The 22424-nt window shown below is 35.1% G+C and overlaps 1 protein-coding gene across 3 annotated transcripts in view; it reads left to right on the top strand.

Annotated features, from left to right (window-relative positions):
- PPP4R2 (protein phosphatase 4 regulatory subunit 2) overlaps positions 1-22041 on the top strand; it is a 33002-nt gene extending 10961 nt beyond the window's left edge. Inside the window, exons 3-9 of one of the 3 annotated variants that reach the window (XM_062585682.1) lie at positions 8400-8570; positions 13728-13821; positions 15343-15380; positions 17300-17374; positions 17776-17919; positions 18507-18775; positions 19688-22041. In XM_062585682.1, coding sequence (XP_062441666.1) covers positions 8400-8570; positions 13728-13821; positions 15343-15380; positions 17300-17374; positions 17776-17919; positions 18507-18775; positions 19688-20001 — 1105 coding nt within the window. In that variant the 3' untranslated portion in view covers positions 20002-22041. Of the gene's footprint in view, positions 1-8399; positions 8571-13727; positions 13822-15342; positions 15381-17299; positions 17375-17775; positions 17929-18506; positions 18776-19687 lie in introns of all 3 variants that reach the window. The other 2 variants (XM_062585681.1, XM_062585683.1) reach the window with 2 other exon arrangements.
- Positions 22042-22424: the final 383 nt, after the last annotated feature.

Raw genomic sequence — 22424 nt, 5'->3', positions numbered from 1 at the left:
AGAAGCATTTAAGAATCTAATCTTCATTGATGCACCGGGGATTGTAGTATGTAATTCCATTATTATTATTTGGAGTTTCCCATGTTAATCTGCATGGCACTGATAGTGAAAATAGCAACAGTGTGCAGAACAAGGACTCTAATTTTGTTGCATGAATATAGTATTAAAGTAAAACATGGGAAGTACACTGAGGAGAAAAATAATTAGTTGAATGAATATTTGAAGCAAAAATAGTAGTAGTAAGGTAGTCTTCTTATCTGTTACAGAAGAGCAGCTGCTAGCAGGAATGGCTCTGCTCTCTAGCAGTCACACCACACACCTTTTTCTTCGTTGTCTGCAGCATTAATTTTTTGGTTAGATTAGTGATCTTCGCATCCCTGTGTGTGGGATCACAGGAATGTGTGGAAGCAGTGGAGCAGACTTGCCCTTTCTGGTGCAGACCACATATCAGTTAAGTACATGGCAGGGCAGGGCTGAAATACGTAATAGCTAATCTCTTGGTTAATAGGAGTTCAGTGTTGCCAGCTTCCTATCTCAAATTTTTTCAGAGACATTTTTTCTGAAGGAATTGAAAGTAATTTCTCTAGCATCAAGTACTTCAAATTAAGAAATCTGTAGTATTCGTGTAATAAATAGTAAAATAGTAATTCCTGTACAAAGACTGAAATGTCAAATGGCAGCGGGGTGTGTTTTTGTTGTTGTTTCTTTGTTTTCTGTAAGAAAAGGTTGGGTGTAGAGTTTTATAGGCAGCTGTCATCAGGATTTTTAGCTTGTGGGCCCTTTTCTGTATTTCCTGCTAACTTTTTTTTTATACCTGATTTAAAAAAAAAAGAAAAAGGAAAAAAAAGAATAGACCTTTCCATCTGAAAGAACAAAAATAACCAAGGAAGGAGAGAGGAGTGAAAGAAATAGGGGGGCCTCAGCCCTCCTTCTGCTAGAGGAGTGCAGTCCATGAAGTCCTCTACATAACTTTTCCTACTGCTTGCTGGAGAGGACGCATTTGGTGCATACTTTAGTTACTGACTTTGCCTGCTGCACAAGAGCAGCACGGTCAGTCATGGGTGCTGCATCGCGGGCTCCCGAGTGCTGCTATTTCCACGTTCCCAGGCATGGAATGGTCCTGGGGTGAATTCTGTGCTCTCTGGTGGTAAAGATATGTCTTTGGTTTGACAAGTGGTATATTCTTTCTCATCCACAATATTTTTCTTTGAATGTACCTTGCCCCTGGGCTATGGAAGAAGACACTGGAAAGTTTGCCTCCTTAAACTAAGGTTTGTTTTCGAATTACTGGGTGCACTTGGTTTTCTGAGCCTTTCTAATTTTGCAATTAGTTCCAGTGATAGTGTTGATAGATCAGAATAAAAAAGGAGCTAATCTTTTTTAGAAGAAACTTTAATTTTGCTTCTGGCAGAGCGTGTGAGAAGTGCTGTGTGCTGGTGTGTGTCTTCATTTTTTTTTTTTATGAAGTCTGGAGCAAGGCATAGAACAGAAGAAACAGGTACTAAGTTTGCAAGTTAAAAACACCTGTTTCCTAGCAAGTCTTCTGTGGGAGTGTAGTCTAAATCAACAATAATCTGAGGGAAGCTAATGTAAGGGGGACTTCTTCCATCTCATGTTACATACTAACTGAAGCCTTCTGGAATTGTCCCCTAGTTCTTCCTTTTTGTTTGGGGGATTTTGTGTTAAAATCAATTTAACTGAATATAAAGTATTTGAGTGTATCCTAAGTAAACCATTTCTCCATTTATGATTCTTTATAGTTCTACTTGTGGGAGAGCTAATAATAGAGAGGAGAGAAGTGTTCCTTTCTTTTACCTAATACAAAATTCTGCTTTCTTTCATGATCTTACTCAATAACAGAATCAATAGTAGATCTACTTTGTTCTTTTCATTTTGTGTTCTTTGTGATGTATAGCATCTCTCCAAAACAGATGGCATCCTCTTAAAACTGAAACCAAGCAACTTTGTAATGAACTTCTCAAATGCTGTGAAATTTGAAGAGACATCCCATGAGGACTCCTGGGGCTCTTAATGTTTTAAGTACATAGCTAGGTCTCTAGAAACTCAGCATCTCTCCAACATAATGTTATTTTTAATTACACCTGTAATCTGTGAAGCAATTCGGTGAAGATTCAAGGGATAATTGGAGTAGCTTGATTTCAGATTATGCAGTCTGAATTCTTTCTCCTGCTCTTCAGTTCATTTTAGGTACTGTTCTGATTTATGTTCTACAGATCTTACTGAAGTTTGCAACTTGAAATCCTGCAGTCTCTCTAAAATGTGTAAGCTCCATTTACTAGCCTACAGTGTTAAATTTGGAGTTCTAATTAAGACACTGAAAAGGAAGATGTGTAGCTTGCTATAGTTCTATTCTGCACTTCTGTAAAATATGATAGTAGACTTGTAGTCCAAGCTACGCTTAATATCCAAGTCATGTAGTAATGTGTGGGATTGCTGTGTTGTAGCAAAATCTTATAGTATAGTACTAAGAGAGAAAGAACTGTAACATGTTCAAAATGGATATTTTTTGCTTAAAAACAATAGGGCAGGCATTTTGTTTTAGGAAGAAAATACATCTCTTTTGTCTCCATTTCAGGTCCCCAAGTAGCCATTCAGAATTACTTCAGTTACATGCTTTCTGATGTATGTCAAATCTTCCCTGAACAACTTTGTTAAACACTCCTGATTTTCTTCTCTTTCTGTTGAAATTTCAAGTCTCCTGGAGTAAATATACCAAAGGGCAACAGAATCGATTATAAAAACTTGCCAGTAATAGGAAGAAAACATGAATTATTTCTCTGGCATACAAAAAACATCTTGATAGTGCAAACTATTGAAAGAGGGCCCTGATCTGCAGAGGGGATCAGTACAGTAAGGGAGAAAGCTATCCTCCCAGCCTGGTCAGTGCAAGCTCTTCAAGTAAGCAGGTGGTAAGGGAGTTGGGTGAAGTCTCTTGTATTTCAGCTACTTTGCAGAGGTGTGGAAGTGATGATTGACTTATTTCCGTGTAAAACGCAATTTTGTTTTTGTTATGCATACTTGGAAAGAGACTTCTCTGTGGATCATCTTAGTAGAGAAGCAAGCTTATTTGCAAAAAATGTTGTGCTAGGAACTCTTGTTTTAAATCAAAGCATAGGATCATATTACTTGGGGAACTGCTTTCTGTCTAAGGTCACTTCTATCCCTTTTTGAAGAATGCTGCCTGTCAAATAAAATTGGTTAATTTCTAAATTTGGCTTGACTAAATTATGTCAATCTGCAGTAATGGATTACTTCAAACAGATAATCATGTAATTTTAGTGCAGTTTTGAAATTGTTTGCTTTTATTAGGAGGAAAAAAAAGTTATTTAGGAGTGTATTCTTCCTCATTTCAGCTCTGGCATTGCTAGATTGTGTCTACGTTAATCTTTTGTTACTGTTCTCACTCCATGCAATAGAGGTCATCTTGTTGTTGCCTCATCAACTTTCAATAAGTAAAGCACATTTGTTTAGTACCATTCTGACTGTAGTTTCTTTCTGCTCTTTGTAGTTCTACTTGTGAAATTTCTTATCTTCACTTTATAATTCTGCCCCCTTCCTGGGGTTTGTGGTGTATTTTTTTTTCTTTTTCCTTTTAAGCCCCACTGGTATTTTTTTTTCCTTGCCTGTCACTCTTTCTTCTCTGCTTGCTCATTTTGTGTCTTCTTTGTTTGGTCTCTCTTCCTCTCCCACTCTTTCTTAATCCCTTTTTCCTCCTTTCACATGTAAACATTCTTCTCAAATCCTGCTCTGTTTTTCTTACTATTGGTTGTTGGATCAGGTGCTATCTGCTTTCCTGTTTAATTTCTGTAAAACACAACTGAGTATCTTCAGACACTAATATCCTTCCATTTTTTTTTCCGTATTTCCTAATATGTTTCTCTGTTATCTTCATAATTTTGTTTGGCTTAAATTGCAAGGGCAGAGACTGCAAACTGGTACGGTACTATGGTGTAAAACATTTTAATACATCATCTATATAGCATAGTTACTATCATGTTAAACCTAAGCCATAGTATCATATATTTAAATAATGTAACGTAGTATTAGGTTTTCCTATAAAAAGACAAACTGTTGCGTTACGTGTTAGTTTTCACACTTGTGTCTGTTACTGCACTGTTAAACTTAAATTGTTGAGTTTAAAGTGTCAGCATTCAGATCACTCCTGGAAGAGTTTGAGATATTGTGGTTCCGCTATATATGATAAATGTGTGTCTGTCTTTATAAGCTACAGTTCTTGAAACATGCTAATGTTGCTTATTTTCAACCATTCATTCCAACCATTCTGGTCACTTCTTTCGTTGCTGGGTGCTTTTTATCTGATTAGTTTCCCTTTTCCCTCTAGTTTTCTGTATGTCAGCACAAAACACAAGGGAAGGGTGATCTGGGAGCTAGTGGGAGGGAAAGTGAGAGGACTCTTTCTTTTCACAGAAATGCCAGTTTATGGTGATTTACAGCATCTATGAGTTAGGGGCTCATTAAACCTGGGGAGCTGCCTTTGTATGTGTATAATTACACAGAATGACCCTGATACTGTAGTGAAAGATGCTTTACAAATACATAAAATGTATATAATTTCAGAGTTGTTAGCTCTTTAAAATGAGAACATACTGAACCAAAGCATCTTCAGATCAACTAATGCTTTCAAGTATTGCTTCTGAAAGTATTTCTACAAATCATATAGCGTTCACAGAATTTTTGTATTTGAGTTGCTATAAAAGAGCTTTTACTAAGTTGCTAGTATAAATTCAAGAACAGCATGATTTCAAAAACATTTTAATATGTGGTTAAAAAAGGCTGATTCTATACAATACTGAGTGGCAAAAGCAAGTTTGCATGAACAAGTCTGCTCAGAAGAACACATAGATCGTATTTTCTTAATGAAATTTATTCAATTTGGTTTCTTCATAGAGCTTAAAGAACTTGCCAGTTATTTTCTAGTGAATAAAAATTGCACATCCTTAAATAAGGTAGTATATAAAACTGCATGGAAGAGTTTTCTTTCATTTCTATTAGGCTATGGAATTAACTACAAAAAGTTAATGTCAACAACAGTTGACCAAGCTTTGCTCAGTTTCAGTATCTTGCATTCCATAACAAAGCAGCTGTATCAGACATCTTGCACTGTAATGCTAGGGGTGTTCTCAGGGAACTTGTGGTAACAGCACTCGGAAAAGGAACCATTGCTCGTTGGGTTCATGTGAAAGCAAAGGTGAGAAGGAGATAACTGAAAGGTGGTGTGCAGAAGGTGGAGATCTATATCCTGGACAATGATAGAAAAATGGGGTCTGAAACAAGGAAGTGACCTGCGTTATAGCCTCTAGAAACCTTCTTGCTTCTTCCTACCTTCCAGGAATCCTCTGTGTTGCCACTGTAGGACTGAATTTTGCCTTCATGGTTGAAGAGTCTGGAGCTGACTCTGCTTTTTTGTGGTGCTAACTGCTAAGTGGCTGGTGTTCTCCATGTAATTTATTATTACAGGGATAAAACTGTTAATCAAATCCAGTTATATAGATCAGAAGGGCTTCAAGATCATCATCTAAATGGGGACATGCTTTAATGTTTAAATTAAAACAGTGAGGTCAGGAAATCTATGTTCTGGCTGCATCGGTGATATCTGCAACTTTGGAGCAGTTATTTATGGTATGTTCTCATTTTAATCACAGGTGCAACTGCAGTTTGTACTGCTTGCTTTTAACCATTTAGCTTTCATGCTGCTTGTGCTGTAGCCACTGCAGGGAATTTGGCTGAAGAAAGAGCTTGAGAAGCTGTGTGTAAATACCTAGACAGGAAGCCTGTCCTGAGCTCCCTACCACTGTGGTTACTCTGCTTTTAGCAACACTTGTTTAGTTGAATTTAGAGCTGGTGCGGCTGTATCTGGGTTAGCTGTAGTTGCACTTGTGACGACATGGTAAGTTTATCATTAAACTGTCCTCCTCTTGTTTGTAAGCTGGAACATGTCATCTAGCAGGCAGTTGTTTATCAAGCATTTTGATGTACAGGACGAAAGATCCTTCTTATGTCAGTATTGCAGCCTTAAGAGGTGCAGGTTCTTAGCTTTTTTTATACTAGTAAAAAATAAATGAATTTGGGTTGAATGACAGCTTTTTTCAGCATTTTATAAAAAGAAATGTTACATTTATACAGCTTCAGCATTGTAAAGAGGAGCTGATGAGTACTGCTTTGAGGCAGCAGGTTTCCATTTTAAACCTTTACACTTGTTGATTTTGTTTTATTTCAGCAGCCAATCACTGATACGTTGTTAGTGTATGGAAATGTAAGTAGTATTATTTAGCAAGAAATAAATAACAATGAAAATAAGGAACAGTTCAAGTTGGAAGTGTGAAAACAAACCTAAATGAGTTTGTAAAAAAGTATTTAGAATCCACTTTCACTGGGCAACTAAAGCTCTTGGGATGTTCTACAGGGAGTAATCTTACTCTGGTGTGAGGGCTATTTACTAGGTCTTGTCTGTCAGTGTTTTGTGATGTGCTTATGTATTAAATCTGTGATTTGTTATGGAAGGCTTTGGTATCATAGTTACAGCACTACAGAACTAGATAGCTTTTTAATTTAACCTTTGCTGTAGTAATGCCTATTATTGTACGTTGGAAATGTTATGGTATTTTGCTTTGGCAGTATAATGCTAATTGGAGCAGTGATCCATTGAGACTTAATTATTCCGTTCAATTTATGTCATTTGCTTTGGGGACTTTTATTTCTTTCCTTTTGTTTTTTCTTTCTGTTTTTATTGTTATTTCTCTCTGTAGAGTAGTGGTTAGTGATTTCTTAGGAGAAAGGAGATCTGCTTTCCTCTTTGAATGCCCTTTCCAAGTTCCTGCAAATTTATCACTCCTTTTTAATTGTGAAACTGAAACATTATATCTTCATTTTTTGCCTGTAATAAAAGACCAAGTCTTCATGTTTAAAACTCTTAAAATAAATTTGAGCTGAATTTTCCAATTTTCATCTCATAATTGTTTCTTTGAGACAAGAAAATTAAGGCAAAAATAACATGGCGTTATTTTTCTGATGAAGGTAGCATGACTTCATTGGTCTGCGGTTTCATGTTTGGTAACAGTGATGCTTGAGAGCAGTGTGCAGGAAACACACTTCTTCATTCTGGTAGGGAGTGCCCACATGCAGTTCACTGCGCAAACAGTTGTATCAGCCCAACAGGTCAGCTGTTACATGGGGCTAAAGAAAGCTGGGGCTGTGTATGCTAGCTCTACTCCCCCCCACAAAAAAAGCCTGTAGGAACACAGCCTTTGGCTAAATGGTATTGCTTTCAGCAGGAGTTAAAGGCCTGTTCAGGGGTCTAGATTTTCTACTTGTGTGATTTGAATCCACTTATTCCAGGTAACACATGTGGCTGATAAATGTCAAAGACAGTTTTCTCTTTCTTTATTTTTGGTTTGTTGTTGTCCCTGTGTCTTTTCTGTTTCTTTTCTATCATCTCCATCCTCTAGCTGTGAAAGCTGCATCAGCATGGTTAGAATAAAATTGATAGTGACTAAACTAAACCGGTTGCTTTCATGTTTCTCTCTGTGCTGCTAAAGAAGGGCACTAGCCAGAGGAGGGCCAGAATTGCTTCTCTGAATGTTCTGTGGAGTGATCAATGTAGAAAGGTTTTTGCAGCAGTTTTCCAACTTGTATGTAGTTTACGAGACCTGTTTTTTTGGAAGCTTCAATACACAGAAATGCTAATAAGCATAAAACTTTTTAAGTTATAAAGCAAAAGGTAATTTGGAAAGATTTTCATACTTACTTAACTGGTTGGGAATGTTTTCCAGAAGTCAAAGCCATTTTGCACAAATACTCATTAGCAAGTGCTGACTGTGGTACAAAGTATATTTGCCTGAGATACTCTTTTACAGAAGAATAGACAAGGATGTACCCTCCAGTACTTCTAGGGATCATGGGTATGGAGCAGTTGATTACAAAAGACCTTTTTAGTAAGGTTTCCTAACAATACATGTAATACACGAGTACTGTATGGTTTCCAGACTGAAACTCTGTTTCAGTGAGCTTGAAGTACTCTGTGAAAACTCAAGTTTGTATATAGACTCGCATGTAAATTGTATAGAATATATGCCTGTTTCACACTTATGCCTGAATTATGACCAGGAACTGGGTCCTTAAGGAACTGGCTTACCCAGTTGCTAATAGTAATTTCTTCCTTTTAATATTGTTTTACAGTAATTATTTAAATAGCTATCATGCATTAAATTCGTGGAAAAACAGTGCTTCATTGCTTGCCTTGTTTATCTTAGAATTGGCACATCAATATGAATGCTATTCTACAAACAATAAAGTTATGCTCTTTTTCTGTGGTTTTAGGGCTGATTTACATACACCGTAATTCTTTGTGTCTTATGCAGGGTACAGTGGTCTCAATTTAAAGGCTATTTTATTTTCAAACTGGAGAAAGTAATGGATGACTTCAGAACCTCAGCTCCTGAGCCAAGAGGCCCCCCCAATCCAAATGTGGAATATATTCCCTTTGAAGAGATGAAAGAGAGAATTCTGAAAATTGTCACTGGATTTAATGGGTATGTAACATTTTAAATCAAATCTCATTTGTTGCCTGAAATCAGGATTGCAAATATATTTTCTCATTTTTAACTATACTCTTGTGCTATATCTCAGCATTTTCATTCAGCTTTCTTAAAGAGATGAGCAGAAGTAACTTATCTTGGAAATACATTAAAATATTTTCAGAGCTTTTACTTTTATCTTTGAATTAAGATGTTGATATCTTGTGACACGTCAGTCATTTCAGCTTTTGAAATATGTAGCTAATTTTTCATTAATACCCATTAATGAAGCAAAGTAGCACTATAGCACAGTGTATGTGTAACAGGTAAAATGGATATTAAAGTCAGATTTCTTCCAACATGTTTTGAGAAGCCTAATTGAAAGACCTCTTCAGGCATTTAGTCTTAACTTTTGTGACAGTTCAGTAGTTTTTGAAGAACTGATCCTGTGATAAACATAGTGCAACAAGGAGGCAAGATGTACCTGTTTTTGAATTATTAAATTGTGCCAGATTGAAATTTATAGATCAAATTATGCTCACTGAGAGCCTTCTCGTATTCAAACTATTACTTATTGACTGTATCTTTTAGATTAAAGTGTATATCCTTTGTTGGTTTTGCAATTCTGGAAGTTTTATTTTAAATAAAATTGGTTTTTTTGGTTGAGGGTGTTTTTATTTTCTTTTTTAATAGTTTGTATGATGTTTTCTTGTTTCTAAACTGGATTACATACTTGCAATAAACTGAGTTGTTGTTGTACATACGGGTCTCAATGTTTTCTTGAGAGACTCATCGACATTTTCTTTATCTTGTCGGTAAATGGACAGAACATGCCTCCCTGTCACTCTCAGATTTCAGCTTTGGAGGTACTGTGAACACTTCCGTAGAATCATGTTTTGAAGTTAGGCTAATAATTTTTACTGTCATTATTCCATACAGCTTGCTTTATTTGTGATATGAATGTTTCTTGGCAAGTCAGGTCAGATTCTTTTAAAAGAGAGGAAAGCAAGCCACTTAAAAAAATGTGAAGCTCGGCTTGTTTGCTGCTACTTAATATTTATACCTTGCTAGTATACTGAAGGGAATTTAAATATAAACATATTCTTTATGCCTGAGTCATCTCCTTCCCACCATCCCCCCCCCTCCCCCCTTTTTTTTTGTTAATGCTTAGCTGTGCCCAGCATTTGGTTAAACTTCTCACATGGAGACAGCTAACGAATGGGCTGCTGTTACCAGGAGGTTCCCAAGTGCACTAAACAAACCTCTAGGTGACCAAGTCTGGAGCTTACTCTGTGGCTCTGTTGTTTTGATCTATTGTTGTAACACTAAGGAAAGTCCTCAACTTCCTCATGCTTTTAAGTGAACCACCCAGTCTTTGAGGAAGTAAACTGCCTACATTAGTTACCCTTAGGAGAATAATAAATTAGCATGTTTCAGAATCTGCGATTGCAGAACAGTTCATGTAGCAAATCCTACAACTCTTAGAGTGAGAATTTGATTGTAAAAGTTCAGTTATTTTAAGTTAAACCTGTTTTTGTTACATTTTAGGATATTAATTTTTGTGATTGGATATACAGGCTTCTTATTTTGAGTTGTGAATGTCATTTCAGGGAAACATAGTGGAGAATGAAGCGAGTTAATGTGACTTGATGTTTTTGCTAGTGTCTGTTTTAAAAATAAAGTGAGAGAAAGGTTTCATTAAAATCAGCTTATTTTTTCACTGCATCTGTGGTTTTGGTTTTTTTTTGTTTGTTTTTTAATTATTTTTTAAGAAAATAGTGCCACAGAATGTTTTAAAAAAAAATTAGTGATCACTCTGGTTTTGGATCATTCTAAATGAACTATTTTTTGGAAGAAAAATCAAACTAGTTGTTTTATGCTTTATCTTATTTGACATTGTATAATATGGTTGCAGAGGCAGATTATCATGCTGTATTTTAGAATTGCTTTGGAGTAGGCAGTTTTTGAAAGATTTGCCGTTTTCTTAGCCTTTGCTACTGAAGCAGAAAGTTCCAAGGTAAGTTACTAGGTATCCTAGATGATAGGATTTTTCACAGCATAAAGCAAATAGCGGTATTTATAACTGTAATCCAAATTCTTAGTTACATGCTTTGCAGTTTAATTTGTTTTGTTTTCTGTATTTTGTCAGTATTGTATTCAAAATTAATTCCACATTTAGATGTGTCATTTTGAACAGAACTTGGGTTTTCGTTTGCAATCACTGGGTTTAGAAAGATTTGACGCTTATAGTGGTACGTCTATTTCTTCGCTATAATTTAATATGACTAGTTTTAGTTTTCCCTGGATAGCTCTTGAATCCTGTCCATATGACAAATTTTCCATTTGCAGTTTATTCTGAACAGTAGTGCTAGGAGATAGTTATGAGTGTTTGCAGTATGGAATTTTAACTGGTCATTTTAAGAAAGATCTAGGTATGCAGTTCATTCACTGAACTGATTGAATAAATTTGTAAAAATTTCAAAGGTTCAGTTATGATATTATGCAAACAAAATTTTGAAGTGATAGCCATGCATAAATTTATACCAATTTCAGTAACTTTTATTTAAAATTGTATTGTTAAACTATTTTAAAATAGTTTTATATAAAAGAATTCATGATTAACTAGAAGTGAAGCTACCTGTTGGATTTTACTAACTAAAAAACAAATGTTGAATAAATTACATGCAAAGGAGGTGATGTTGTGACACGTGGTGCCATCTACTGCTCCGTAAGCAAAGTACAGTTTAATACAGATTCCTTTGAAGGAAAGTGAACTGGTTTTAGCTTTTGTCTAAATAAATTTTTTTTTATAGCTGAGAGTAAAATAGGTTAGATACATCTGTAAAACATCAAGGCAATGATTTTCCAGAATGTTTCTTGCATTTGACTGCTGAAAATTAATTTAAAACTCTGTATATTTTTGTTTCCATGAAATAAATTGATTTTTGAATGAACAGTTTAGGCTATAACAACTTTACAAAGATACTTCAATTTGGAACTTGTCAAATCAAAAGCAAAATGTCTATCAGTGAGAAACAAAAGACAATCTATTGTGCACTTATGTGGAAGAGTTAAGAGATCGAGTAAATTCCTGTGAGTGACTGCATCTGGTATAGTTTAGGATTTGGGGAAGAGAAGGCACTTCATAAAAGCTGAGCATCATGAAGAATTTGGGTACTGCAAATAATTGCTTTTCCAAAAGTTACAAACCCAGCAGCAATACTTAATTGATCTTAAGGAAGCTCTAGTGAAATAAACAGCGAGACCACCTCTTGTAATAAACTGAATTAAAAGGAATGTCCTGGAAGTTCCTGGTTTGTTCTGTTTCATTCATATCAGACTGAGTTGGGAGGGGTGTGGAGGGGGATATTTCTTTAGATGAAAACAGAGGTAAAACTTCTTGCTTCTGCACCAATATATTTAATAGATTCTGCCTTTTGGTTTCCTTCCTTTAAGGAAGAGCATATCATAATGAATGTTTTAGAAATACTGTTGTCCTCGTGTAACACTACTTTTTCAAATATTTAAGGTATTTAATACTTAATCAGCTGTAGTCTGACTCTGCACAGCTGGCTGATGGTCCAATATAACTGGACCATCTTATTCTTAGAAGTCAAGTAAAGATAAGTTGGTATCTTGTAGTTCAGGGTGAATGGCAATGCAAGGCATGAACTAATTAACAGGGTCAGCACAGTATACTATCTTTTTCCAGGTGGCTCTGTTGGAACTAGTTTTAAGGATCTCTCTTAGATGGTTGGTTGTAGCATACCTCCTTACTGTTTTCAGCTTGAGGATTATAACTTCCATAGTAACATAATATATAGACAACTCTGAAAAATGGAATTGAATCGTTGATACTTGGTCATTTCTTATTTCTCTTCACTGCTCACATTTAGTGAATCGTACTACGTAAGAGTTCACTTTAATCTTAGCTACGCTGACATGTTTTCCTTGATCTAGTGGCGTATCTGCACATCTTTAAAAATGTGTATTTTAGCCAACAATATAAGTTTAATATTCTGTGTACTTAGCTGAGTTCCTTATAAAGTAATAAAAGTTGAATTATAAAAAATTTTACAGTTTAGGACTTTGGTTATGTATATGCATGTATTTATATGTCTGTGTTGCTTTCCATTTGGTATATTGGTTATATTCCCAATCCAGAACCAATTCTGAAGTTTCACACTGTATCAGATACTCTTTTTAGATCTATTTTTGTAATGTTAATGGTTTCAACCTCAAAAGTAGTCAACTGTAAAAATCTGTAAATGTTCATCATTTTATTAAAATAACTTTAAAAGTATGATTTCATTATTTTATCAAAAGTCACAAATCTGTTGAATTTTGACATTGTGTATGAATTTGCAGTGAAAGTGTATACCATCTCAGGCAACTCTGGTAAATGTATGTAAAGTATTACTTGTTTGAAATTTCAATTTCTCACTCATATTTAAATAGAGATGAAATTGAGTGCAGAATTGCTAGGTAGAAAACACAGAATGGGTGAATATGATGTTTTTGTGGCTCTGTAGATGTTTGTGGATTTATATATCTTACTCTAATATTTTTGCTAAGGTGTTCCTTCATAGATAAGTATACTGTTTAATAATGACGAAATACAGCATTTGTAACAGTTGAACTTTCATGGTTCTACTAATTCCAATATATAATGCTTTTTCTGTAAATGTATTTTGTGAAATATGAAATAAACTACAATCGGAGAGTTTTTTTTAGATCTAGTGTGTGAGTCTTAAATTTATTTTGAATCACTTATCACTGCTGTTTTATATATTTGAATTATCTAATAAATACAGTCTTAAACTATTTTACTGTTGATGATCTTATTTCTGAATTTAAATACCCACTTTCCTTTTCATTGCTATAATGAATTATTTGACTTGTGGGATTCCATTGTTTGTTGTTCCTTTTAGGATTCTATTTTGAGTTTTGTGGTGGATAATCTATTGCACAGAAGACGATCCTTTGTCATCTCAGTGTATGGAATGAGGGAAATACAGCTTTATGTTACTACCCTATATTGCTAATGCTAACAAATTTAAATATTGTTTTCTTTCCATCTGCTCAGTAACGGAGGAAAGCAATAATGTTATTGCTTCCTAGCAGTCTTACTCATTAAAATCAAATTAAATTGTTATAAATATTTCATTGCAGTATCCCGTTCACTATTCAGCGACTCTGTGAGTTGCTGACAGATCCTAGGAGGAATTACACAGGAACAGACAAATTTCTAAGAGGTGTGGAAAAGGTATGTATGTTTCTGAGAGAACACAGCTAAATAGAATCACAGTTAACATTTAAATAACTTCTGAGTTGCTCTCAAAGATCTATTTATTTCATTATGACTCTAATAGCTATTCTATTTTTATTTGTTTCGTATCTTTACAAAAAGCAGTTTTAAAGTAACTTAAGACATGAAAATAAGTTTCAGAGCTAAGGCTATTTTGGTTCTTAATTATTGTGCAGTACTCAAAACTGAAGTTTCTGGAGGGTAAAATGTCATTCTTTATATTGAGCCCTCTCCAGAAATGATCAAATAATCAGTTGAAATACTATGAATTATTTGATGTTCTTTCTCATTTCTGTTTAGATCAGCTACAGAAGGTGAGGAAAGAGATTCTTCCCCCCTCCTCCCTCAAACGCTTTCTGTTTCAGTATTTGGATCCTCTTTTGCAGAGGAATCTATCTTCGTAAAAGCATACTAATCTCATTTAATGGTATTTTATAGCATATATTCAGAATGCAGTGTCTTTCAAGAGCCAGTATTAGACTTTCAGGATGTGGTTCCATGTAAGATTTTCCTGATGGCAGAATTAGATTAAGAGGTCCCTACTTGGTCTATGCAATTAAAGAAGAGTTTGCTTTTAACTAGAATTGTTTTCACTGATCCAATTTATAGTGTGGCCCCACAATCAGATGTACTGTTGCAAATTAAGATGGGAAAGGAGATGGTCAGCAACACTGGTGAGACAGGTCTTCATAAAACCAAAATGAGATTTGTGGCATTTCGTCTCATGTTTTGTTGAGAGGCCTTATTAGTCAGATTTAATTTAGCTGGTCCTGCAAAAAAAGGCCCTTGGTATAATTTGTGTAAGCATTAATATGGAGAGAGAAATTCACAGACCTAATTTTTAAGCTCCATTTCTAGATGTTAAAATTGATACTGTTTGTAGTGTTATTCAAGGGGGAGAGGTAGCTATGCAAAACTTCCTGAATTCATTATTATTTCTGCCCTTTGTTTTTGCAGAGTCAGCATCATTTATACAGTTGAAATATGGCTGTGCCAAAAATAGATAACAGTGATCACCTATTTTTTGAATCTGAGATCCATACATACAAATAGAGCATTTTCCAGCATTTTAGAATGTCATCTTCATTTTGGAAGTTTTTGAGCATTTCACAGTGTTTTTCTTTGGTTTTTCAAATATTCTGTAATGAGAAATTACAAACACTTGGGCCTGAGATTTAATGTGCTTGTCTAGTTTTGATACTAAACCACTTGTGCTAAAAGCCATTATATCTGTATTTACGACCCAACCTTGTAAAGAGGAAGCCGAGACACACGCACGCACACACACACACACACACACACACACACACACACACACACACACACACTCTGTATCTATTGATAGCCCTCAGCTACCTTTTCTTCAGAGGCACTTTAACAGATATGACTGAAGTCTTGTAACCCTTTAAATTTTGGGTTGTTTGTCAGGAGCAGAAGTCTCTATTTCTGAACTTGTAATGTGTTGTTTGTGTGTTACAGAATGTCATGGTTGTCAGCTGTGTATATCCATCTTCGGAGTAAGTATAATCTTCAGTTTCTTGAAATTTCAAGATTATATTAGTATGTATGTCTAATATTACTCTTGCTGGAGGTAGTTGTATCCAAAAACAAGATACGCACAGTGCAGTTTCCACTATCACTAGTTAAATCAGCTGTAGTGATAATGGCCTGCCAGTAGTGTTAATGTAGTAACTTGAACAAGCAGCTTTGGAATTCAGATATATGGCACAGTTCAATATTGTCCCCAGATTTAGCCATTGGTTTATACCACAGCTAGGTGATGGAGAAAATACATTTTTTTTTTAATTGCTAACGTTAAAATGGGATAATTTTCACATCCATGTGAGAGTTGTCAGCAGTGGTTCCCTGTTGGAGAAATTAAATCTCCTATTAAAAAAAAATATATATACTCTTTAACTTGACATTCAGTGTGATTATGGAACAGGCTGGAGGAGGAGGCATGTTTGGTTAGGTTGGCTTATTATTTTTTTTCCTCTTTTAGCACTTTGAAATTAAATGCATGAAATGACAACTGAAGGGATTGCATCCTTCCATCCATTTATCACTGGGCTATTTCAAACAAGTTTCCACATCTCCCAGTATATATTTCCTGGGTTTCCCCTCTATAAAGTAGCTTAATCAGTGCCTTCTTGGTGTGTTATGCAGCTCCATATAATAAGCAGGTTAGGCTGTAGTCACATCTGCTCATCATGCTGTATAGCCTCCAATTAGTTTTAAGCTAACTGTTTTGAATAACAATCTGTATAGATTTCTCTGACGGATATCCACTTGACTACTCAGCATGCTTCCTACCTTCGCTGCTGTGGCTTAGTTCAGGGGGTAATAGCAGCAAGCCTGATTAAAGGTCTTTCAAAGTTTTTTTTAATATCTGTGCGGCAGTCATACCAGCATAAATATACTGTATTGCTTAGGCCATCAGGCATATGGATTTAACTAGTGCAAAGCAATTACTAATATTGTCTAGTTGAGGTGCTGACTTCAGTTTTTTTTCTGACTTAGTAGCAGTTAAGCTAGACCGGTAAATCCACAGGATGGATACCCTTCAATATCAGTTGTATGTAAATTTATATCCTAGCCCATTTCCCAGTGTAGTATTTATGTAAAAAACTCCTGGAGAACTGGCTGTGGGGATGAGAAAAACATCATCTTAATATATGCAAGTATCTAAAGGGGGAAGGAAAGAGATTTGGTTTGCTGTTTCAGAAGGTTAGGATAGACTCTTAGTTCTTGAGGAACAGGTTTCAGGGCATTGCACTGGTCTGTCTGTCTGTTTTCCTCAATGTGCAGAAACAACTCTCTCAGGATCAGAAATTCTTTGTTGAAATGATAATACGAAGAATGCAGCTAAACTTGAAAATGGGCACTTTTTGTGACACAATTCTAATTCTTCCATCTTACCATAAAATAATGGGTTCTTACTGATAGGTATTCTTTTCAGAAGGCTCAATATTCTTTCCTTAGAACAAATTTAAGTCCCAGTCTAGCATGTACTTGAATTTACACTTGTTTTTAAGCATGTGAGTTGTACACTTGAAGATCACTGCTTTTTATTTTAAAAATATGCAGATATTAATAGAAATAATGCCACTATCGGAGCACTTCATTGGACAATTTTAAGCCACTTGATGCAATTTAAGACAACTGAATGCAAAAGAAATGTACTCCATACTCTGAGGTCCTTTTGCAGAATGTGAAGGAAAAAGCTTATGCTTCAGAAAGCCCTCCTTCCCCATATATTAACTGAAATAATATCTAAGAAGATACTGCCACTCAAACTCTACCTATAATAACTAAATTCTATTTTTCACTGTTTGTTTGGAAAATATGATGTTTTTCTCTGATAACAAATTTAAGAAAGTAATTTAACTTCCTTTATTCATTACATTCTAACTGTTGTATTTTAATATCTTTTCAGGAAAAATAATTCCAGTAGCTTAAATCGGATGAATGGTGTTATGTTCCCAGGAAATTCACCAGGTTACTCTGAGAGGTAAGTTTAGCTTCACAAGTTACCCTTTTGGGGGATAAAAGCAAGGTAGTGTTGGATATAGCTGGCTCAGATCCCTTTTCTTTACCTATTCTGATCCCAGATAAACAGCCTCAGAAATGTGGCCCAACATAGAATATTGGGGGAGGTAGCGAAGAGGAGTGGTAAGGCTGTACCCCATTTGATTTTTGCAACCTTGACCTTTTTGTAACATTGGTATTTTAGGTTATTTCATTATTTATTTTTAAAGTTTTATGATAACACACAATTTGGAAATAGGGAGTTTTATTCAATGTAAAATACCAAAGTAAATGAATATTTTCATGATCTTTTAAAACTAAGATATAGCTATTTACTGTCTATTAGAAATAAAGTACTAAATGAATGGATTAATCTTTTTTAAGATCTAATATAAATGGCCCTGGAACTCCCAGACCAGTAAATCGACCGAAGGTTTCTTTGTCAACTCCTATGACAACAAACGGTTTGCCAGACAGTGTGGAACATAAAGAATCAAACTTGCAGCAAACAGAAGAAAAAAAACACAGGTTTGAGGAGTAATGCATTCTGAGTTTTTATTATTCTTACCTTTTTTCACTTACTAAAATATTTTAAAAGGAAATGAGCTTCTAAAGTATGTGTAATTAAGCCTTGCCAGAGAAAAGAATATCTGCAGGAGGATTAGACATGCACTATTACTGTTTGTACCTTCTAGGTAACTGCTAGCTCAAGTTTATACAGTTGCAGTAACCCACTTCGTAAGTGTATGGAATATAGAGTAAAAATGAAGAGCAGTTAATAGAGTTCAGAAACCCACAATTACTGTATTTGTGCTGGGATGTTAAACTGAAACCAGATGTGACATTTCATAAATCAAAAAAAAAAAAAAAAAAAACTATCTGTAATTTAGACCCACAAGAGTAGCCTAATCACTCTGCATTTTCATAGACAACCAGATGAAGGAGGAGTGATGAGTTTGAGGGTTTTGTTATGTAGTGATTGAAATGAGTTTTACTGTTGTCTCTCATAGTGTTTATTTTGAAATACCTACCTTAAAAACAAACAAAAAGAGAAGTGCAATAGATCTGGAATATTTTTATTCAACAAGAATCCTAACTGCATTTGTTGTTTATAGTGAATCACCAGCATCTGAATCAGAAGGTGCTCAAAGCAGCCCAGTAAAGAATAAGCACTCTGAAGATGATCCTATAGAAGCAGAAGGACATGAGGTAAAAAGACTTAAATTTGACAAAGAAGGGGAAGCCAGAGATGCACCTAACCAAACTGCCTCCAGTGAAGTTTCTTTAGGCATGGGAGAAGAGACAGAAACATCCTCTACATCTCAGGATAAGGAAAAAGATGCTGCTTGTGCCAGACAGCACTGTACAGAGGAAGAGGAGGAAGGTATTTCAGATTCTTCATTATGTGCTCTGTGCATTTTCCAAAAAGTGCAAATTTTCTTTGCTGGAGGCCAGATTGCTTGAATGTCTCCTGCTGTGCGTAAGGATGAACTGCTAGATCTTGATCCATTTACTGTTCTGTTTGCTCTTTTTAATCTGTCCCACGTATCTATTAAAAAAATAAAATTCTGCTTAAAATTAGGCAGAAAGCAGTACATTACATGAGCATGGTAATGATATACCAAGAATTTGGGAATGTCTACTTTACTGTATCTTCAGATATTCTCATCTCTTTTCAAGGAGGAGGTTGGGTCATATACATTTCACTACCTGTATTTTTTCTTAAATTACTGATATACGGGTATAAAGTTCTGTCCTGCTAGGAAGGAGGCTGAGCAACAATCTCAGATCCTATCGGAAGAGTGAAATTTACTCCAATCTAAGGCGAGCATTGTAGCTAAATCAAAAAAAGATAACTGTAGTTCGAAGAGACTGATATATTTCTTATGTATTCTTCCATGTTTCCTTTTTATTTTGGGGGGCTCATATGTATTTGTAAAATGTGCCTGTAAAGGATGAGTTGGTATACTCAAAACAATTGTTTTAAAGATTTCTAGAAGACTCTACTTCTGAGGACAAGTAGGGAAATGTTGTTTTTATATTGTCTTTATCCACAGAAGCTTAGTTAAATCAAGTTATATACTTAACCAAAAATTTTACTTTATGATATATTAGGATAGATAATTATGAGGTTGACTGATGCTTTAAATTGTTTTTCATAAACAAAGGGATTGCCAGTTTTCCTATCCTTGCCTGTATTGTAGAAGCTTTACCCAGCATAGCTGGGAATGGAAGATAGCAGAATTGAAACTTGTTTAAAAAAGCCTTAATAATACTTTACTTTCACTGTTTCTAGAGTCCTTCATGTCTCCAAGAAATGTTGGTCCAGACAGAAGAGATCAAGACAAAGATAGTGAATCCTCAACTGTGAATGAAGAGACCTCTGAGGAAAACAATCAAATGGAGGAGTCTGATCAGTCTCAAGCAGAGAAGGTTTTACATTCAGATGACAGTGAAAATAGTGGAGCTGACTGCAGTGGAGCTGACTGCAGTGAAACGGAAGAGATAGGGTCCTATGCTAGTGAAACTCCAGAAATTTCATCAGAGACCCCTATGGAAAACAGTGATGAAGCCACAGAAGTTGCAGATGAACCTATGGAGCAAGACTAATTTAAGTACACCTAGATGCAGTATTTTCCATAAGGCTCCAGTTTTACACTGTATAAATAATTTTATGTAATAAAGTGGACCTTTAGTTTTACAAAAAGAAGCAGGTTGTAAAATAAAACTTCTCCATGGATTGAACCTTGAAAGAGTTGTACATGATAAGAACTGTGAATACCAGCTCCTTCAGGTCCTGCTTACCGCTGAACTTTCGTTTGGTCAAATCAGTGGTTTGTGTATAGTTTTTTTTATTTAGAATAAAAGTTTTTAAACTGGAAGGTAATTATAATTTTGACAACTTTTTTGGAGATTACCACACCTAGTTGTATGTAAGCAAGAAAGCTTTGTCTCGTCTTTTTCTGACAGCTATAGCAGTTACTTCATATTTTGGTTACAGTTTCAACACTCAACATGTGAATTATGGGGTTTCATGCTGGTTTCCAGATTTTTATTTGAATACACACTATGAAACTTCATGCTGTGTGTTTAAAATGTGTTACATTTCTCACACACATATATATGCACGCACATGTATGTGTACCCTCACAGTTCTAAGGGGGAAATGTTATATTTTTCTGTTTCTGTAAAAGATAAATACAGCAAATACTTTTTCTATAGGAAAAGACTGCATTCACCTCTCAAGGCACTTTGTTTTGCCTCTGAAAAACAAATGAAATCTGGCCCATATGAAACCCTGGAAATACTAACGTTATTGCAAACACCAGAGTAAACACATTCCAAGAAAACTGTTCAAATTACAACATTTTTGTATACTTCTGAGGTGCCTGAGTGAAAGGATTTCATTTATTTATGAGAAAATGTGCTTTATGTTGAGAACGTAATGTAATCAAAACATTAGCTTAAACTTTTGTAGAAGAAATGTTTGAAAATATGATAAGAAAATATCTTGGAAGAAATGAACAGGTACTTGCCTTTTTGAGTGTTTCTTGGAGCATTGTGAATATTATAGAGAAGTCTCAGAATTATTTTAAAGTATGCAAACGGCATTAGTATGATCACACTGCTGTATTGGAAGAATTAATACATGACCTTAGTTATGTACCTGAGCTAAGTTGACTAAAAGGTATGGGGTGCATAGAAATCACCATGATTTGTACAACATTTTGGAAGTGAACTAAATATTTTTGAACATGCTACTTGGACAGCCAGTGTTATATTTTTTCCAAACCAGCTCAAAGCACAACTACTGCTTTAAACTCAATATTTTCCAATTCTCATCTTTAAAGACATGCAAGCTGCAACTTCCCAGTCACAATTACTGGCTGCCAAATTTATACCTGTTTCTTCAACTGTACCTTTTTGATATTTAGAATTTTTAAATTTCTGTAAAGTAGATTTTTGTAGATTGTAATGAGTGCTCACTGCCATTGTGAAACGGTATATAATTGTATAATTTCTGTGTGTAAACTGAATGCTTGGGCTTTCAATACAGTATTCATATAAAGCAATAAATATTAATGTTATGAAATATCTGAGTACATTTTTATCAGAATTGTCCCTCTTTGGTTTTAAGTTCACATACCTGAAGTACAAAAATGACCTCTAAAATGCATGCTCATGGTTTCTTGTACTACATGGAATACTTTATATTTTGGGAGGAGTGTGTGGGGGAGAAATCCAGGTTTTGAGTAACACTAGAATAATTTGGCTCAGTTTGAATATTTATAAAGTAACGTATTGCTGACTTTACCCTTGAAATTTAAGCAGACAGTGGCTTCAGGGAGATGCTTGCCAAAAAGAAATCCTGTTGTTTGAGATCCCCTTACAAAAGGAAAATCATACTTTATTGACTCATTTTTATTGTGCTGAAGGGTTGGACGTGTATTACAGAATTCAAAGGACTGAACCAAAATGTTGGAATTAGGAAAGTTTACAATGTAGTGACATCTTGCTTTTTTGTTTTGGGGGAATATTTTGCCAATGAGAACAAAATTTTTAAATTTCTAAGTTTAGAGTTTTCTGAATTTTTCTTTAGAATGTTTATTTGTGAAGCTGTTGTCAATAAACTTGTTCTTTAAGCACCTATGACCTTTTGATATGTTTGTTTTAGCAGCCCTGGTGCCACTATTGTAAAGATTTGCCTAAGAACTTTGAGATATGGATCCGTTTGTGTATCTGCAAACACTGTCTTTTGCAGTAGCTAATAAAAATTGAAATCATGCTTTAATGTCACAGTAAGCATCTTGCTACCTAATACATGCCTGCATTTATAGACTGTATTTACTAAATCAGATAAGCTTTCTTTTTTTATGCCAATTTAAAAACAATTACTGCGTTTCAAAGCAGCCGTATTTAGTCCTAAGTATTGTGCACTATCACTAGACAGGCAGCTGCTTTTCAGTCTGTGTAGAGGTGTAATACTGAATCTACTTTTATAGCTCAGTATTTTCAAAAAAACAGATGCTTTA

The sequence above is a fragment of the Rhea pennata genome, chromosome 12 (genome assembly GCF_028389875.1).
Source record: "Rhea pennata isolate bPtePen1 chromosome 12, bPtePen1.pri, whole genome shotgun sequence".
NCBI lineage: Eukaryota > Metazoa > Chordata > Aves > Rheiformes > Rheidae > Rhea > Rhea pennata.
This window is presented reverse-complemented; position numbering and strand designations above follow the sequence as displayed.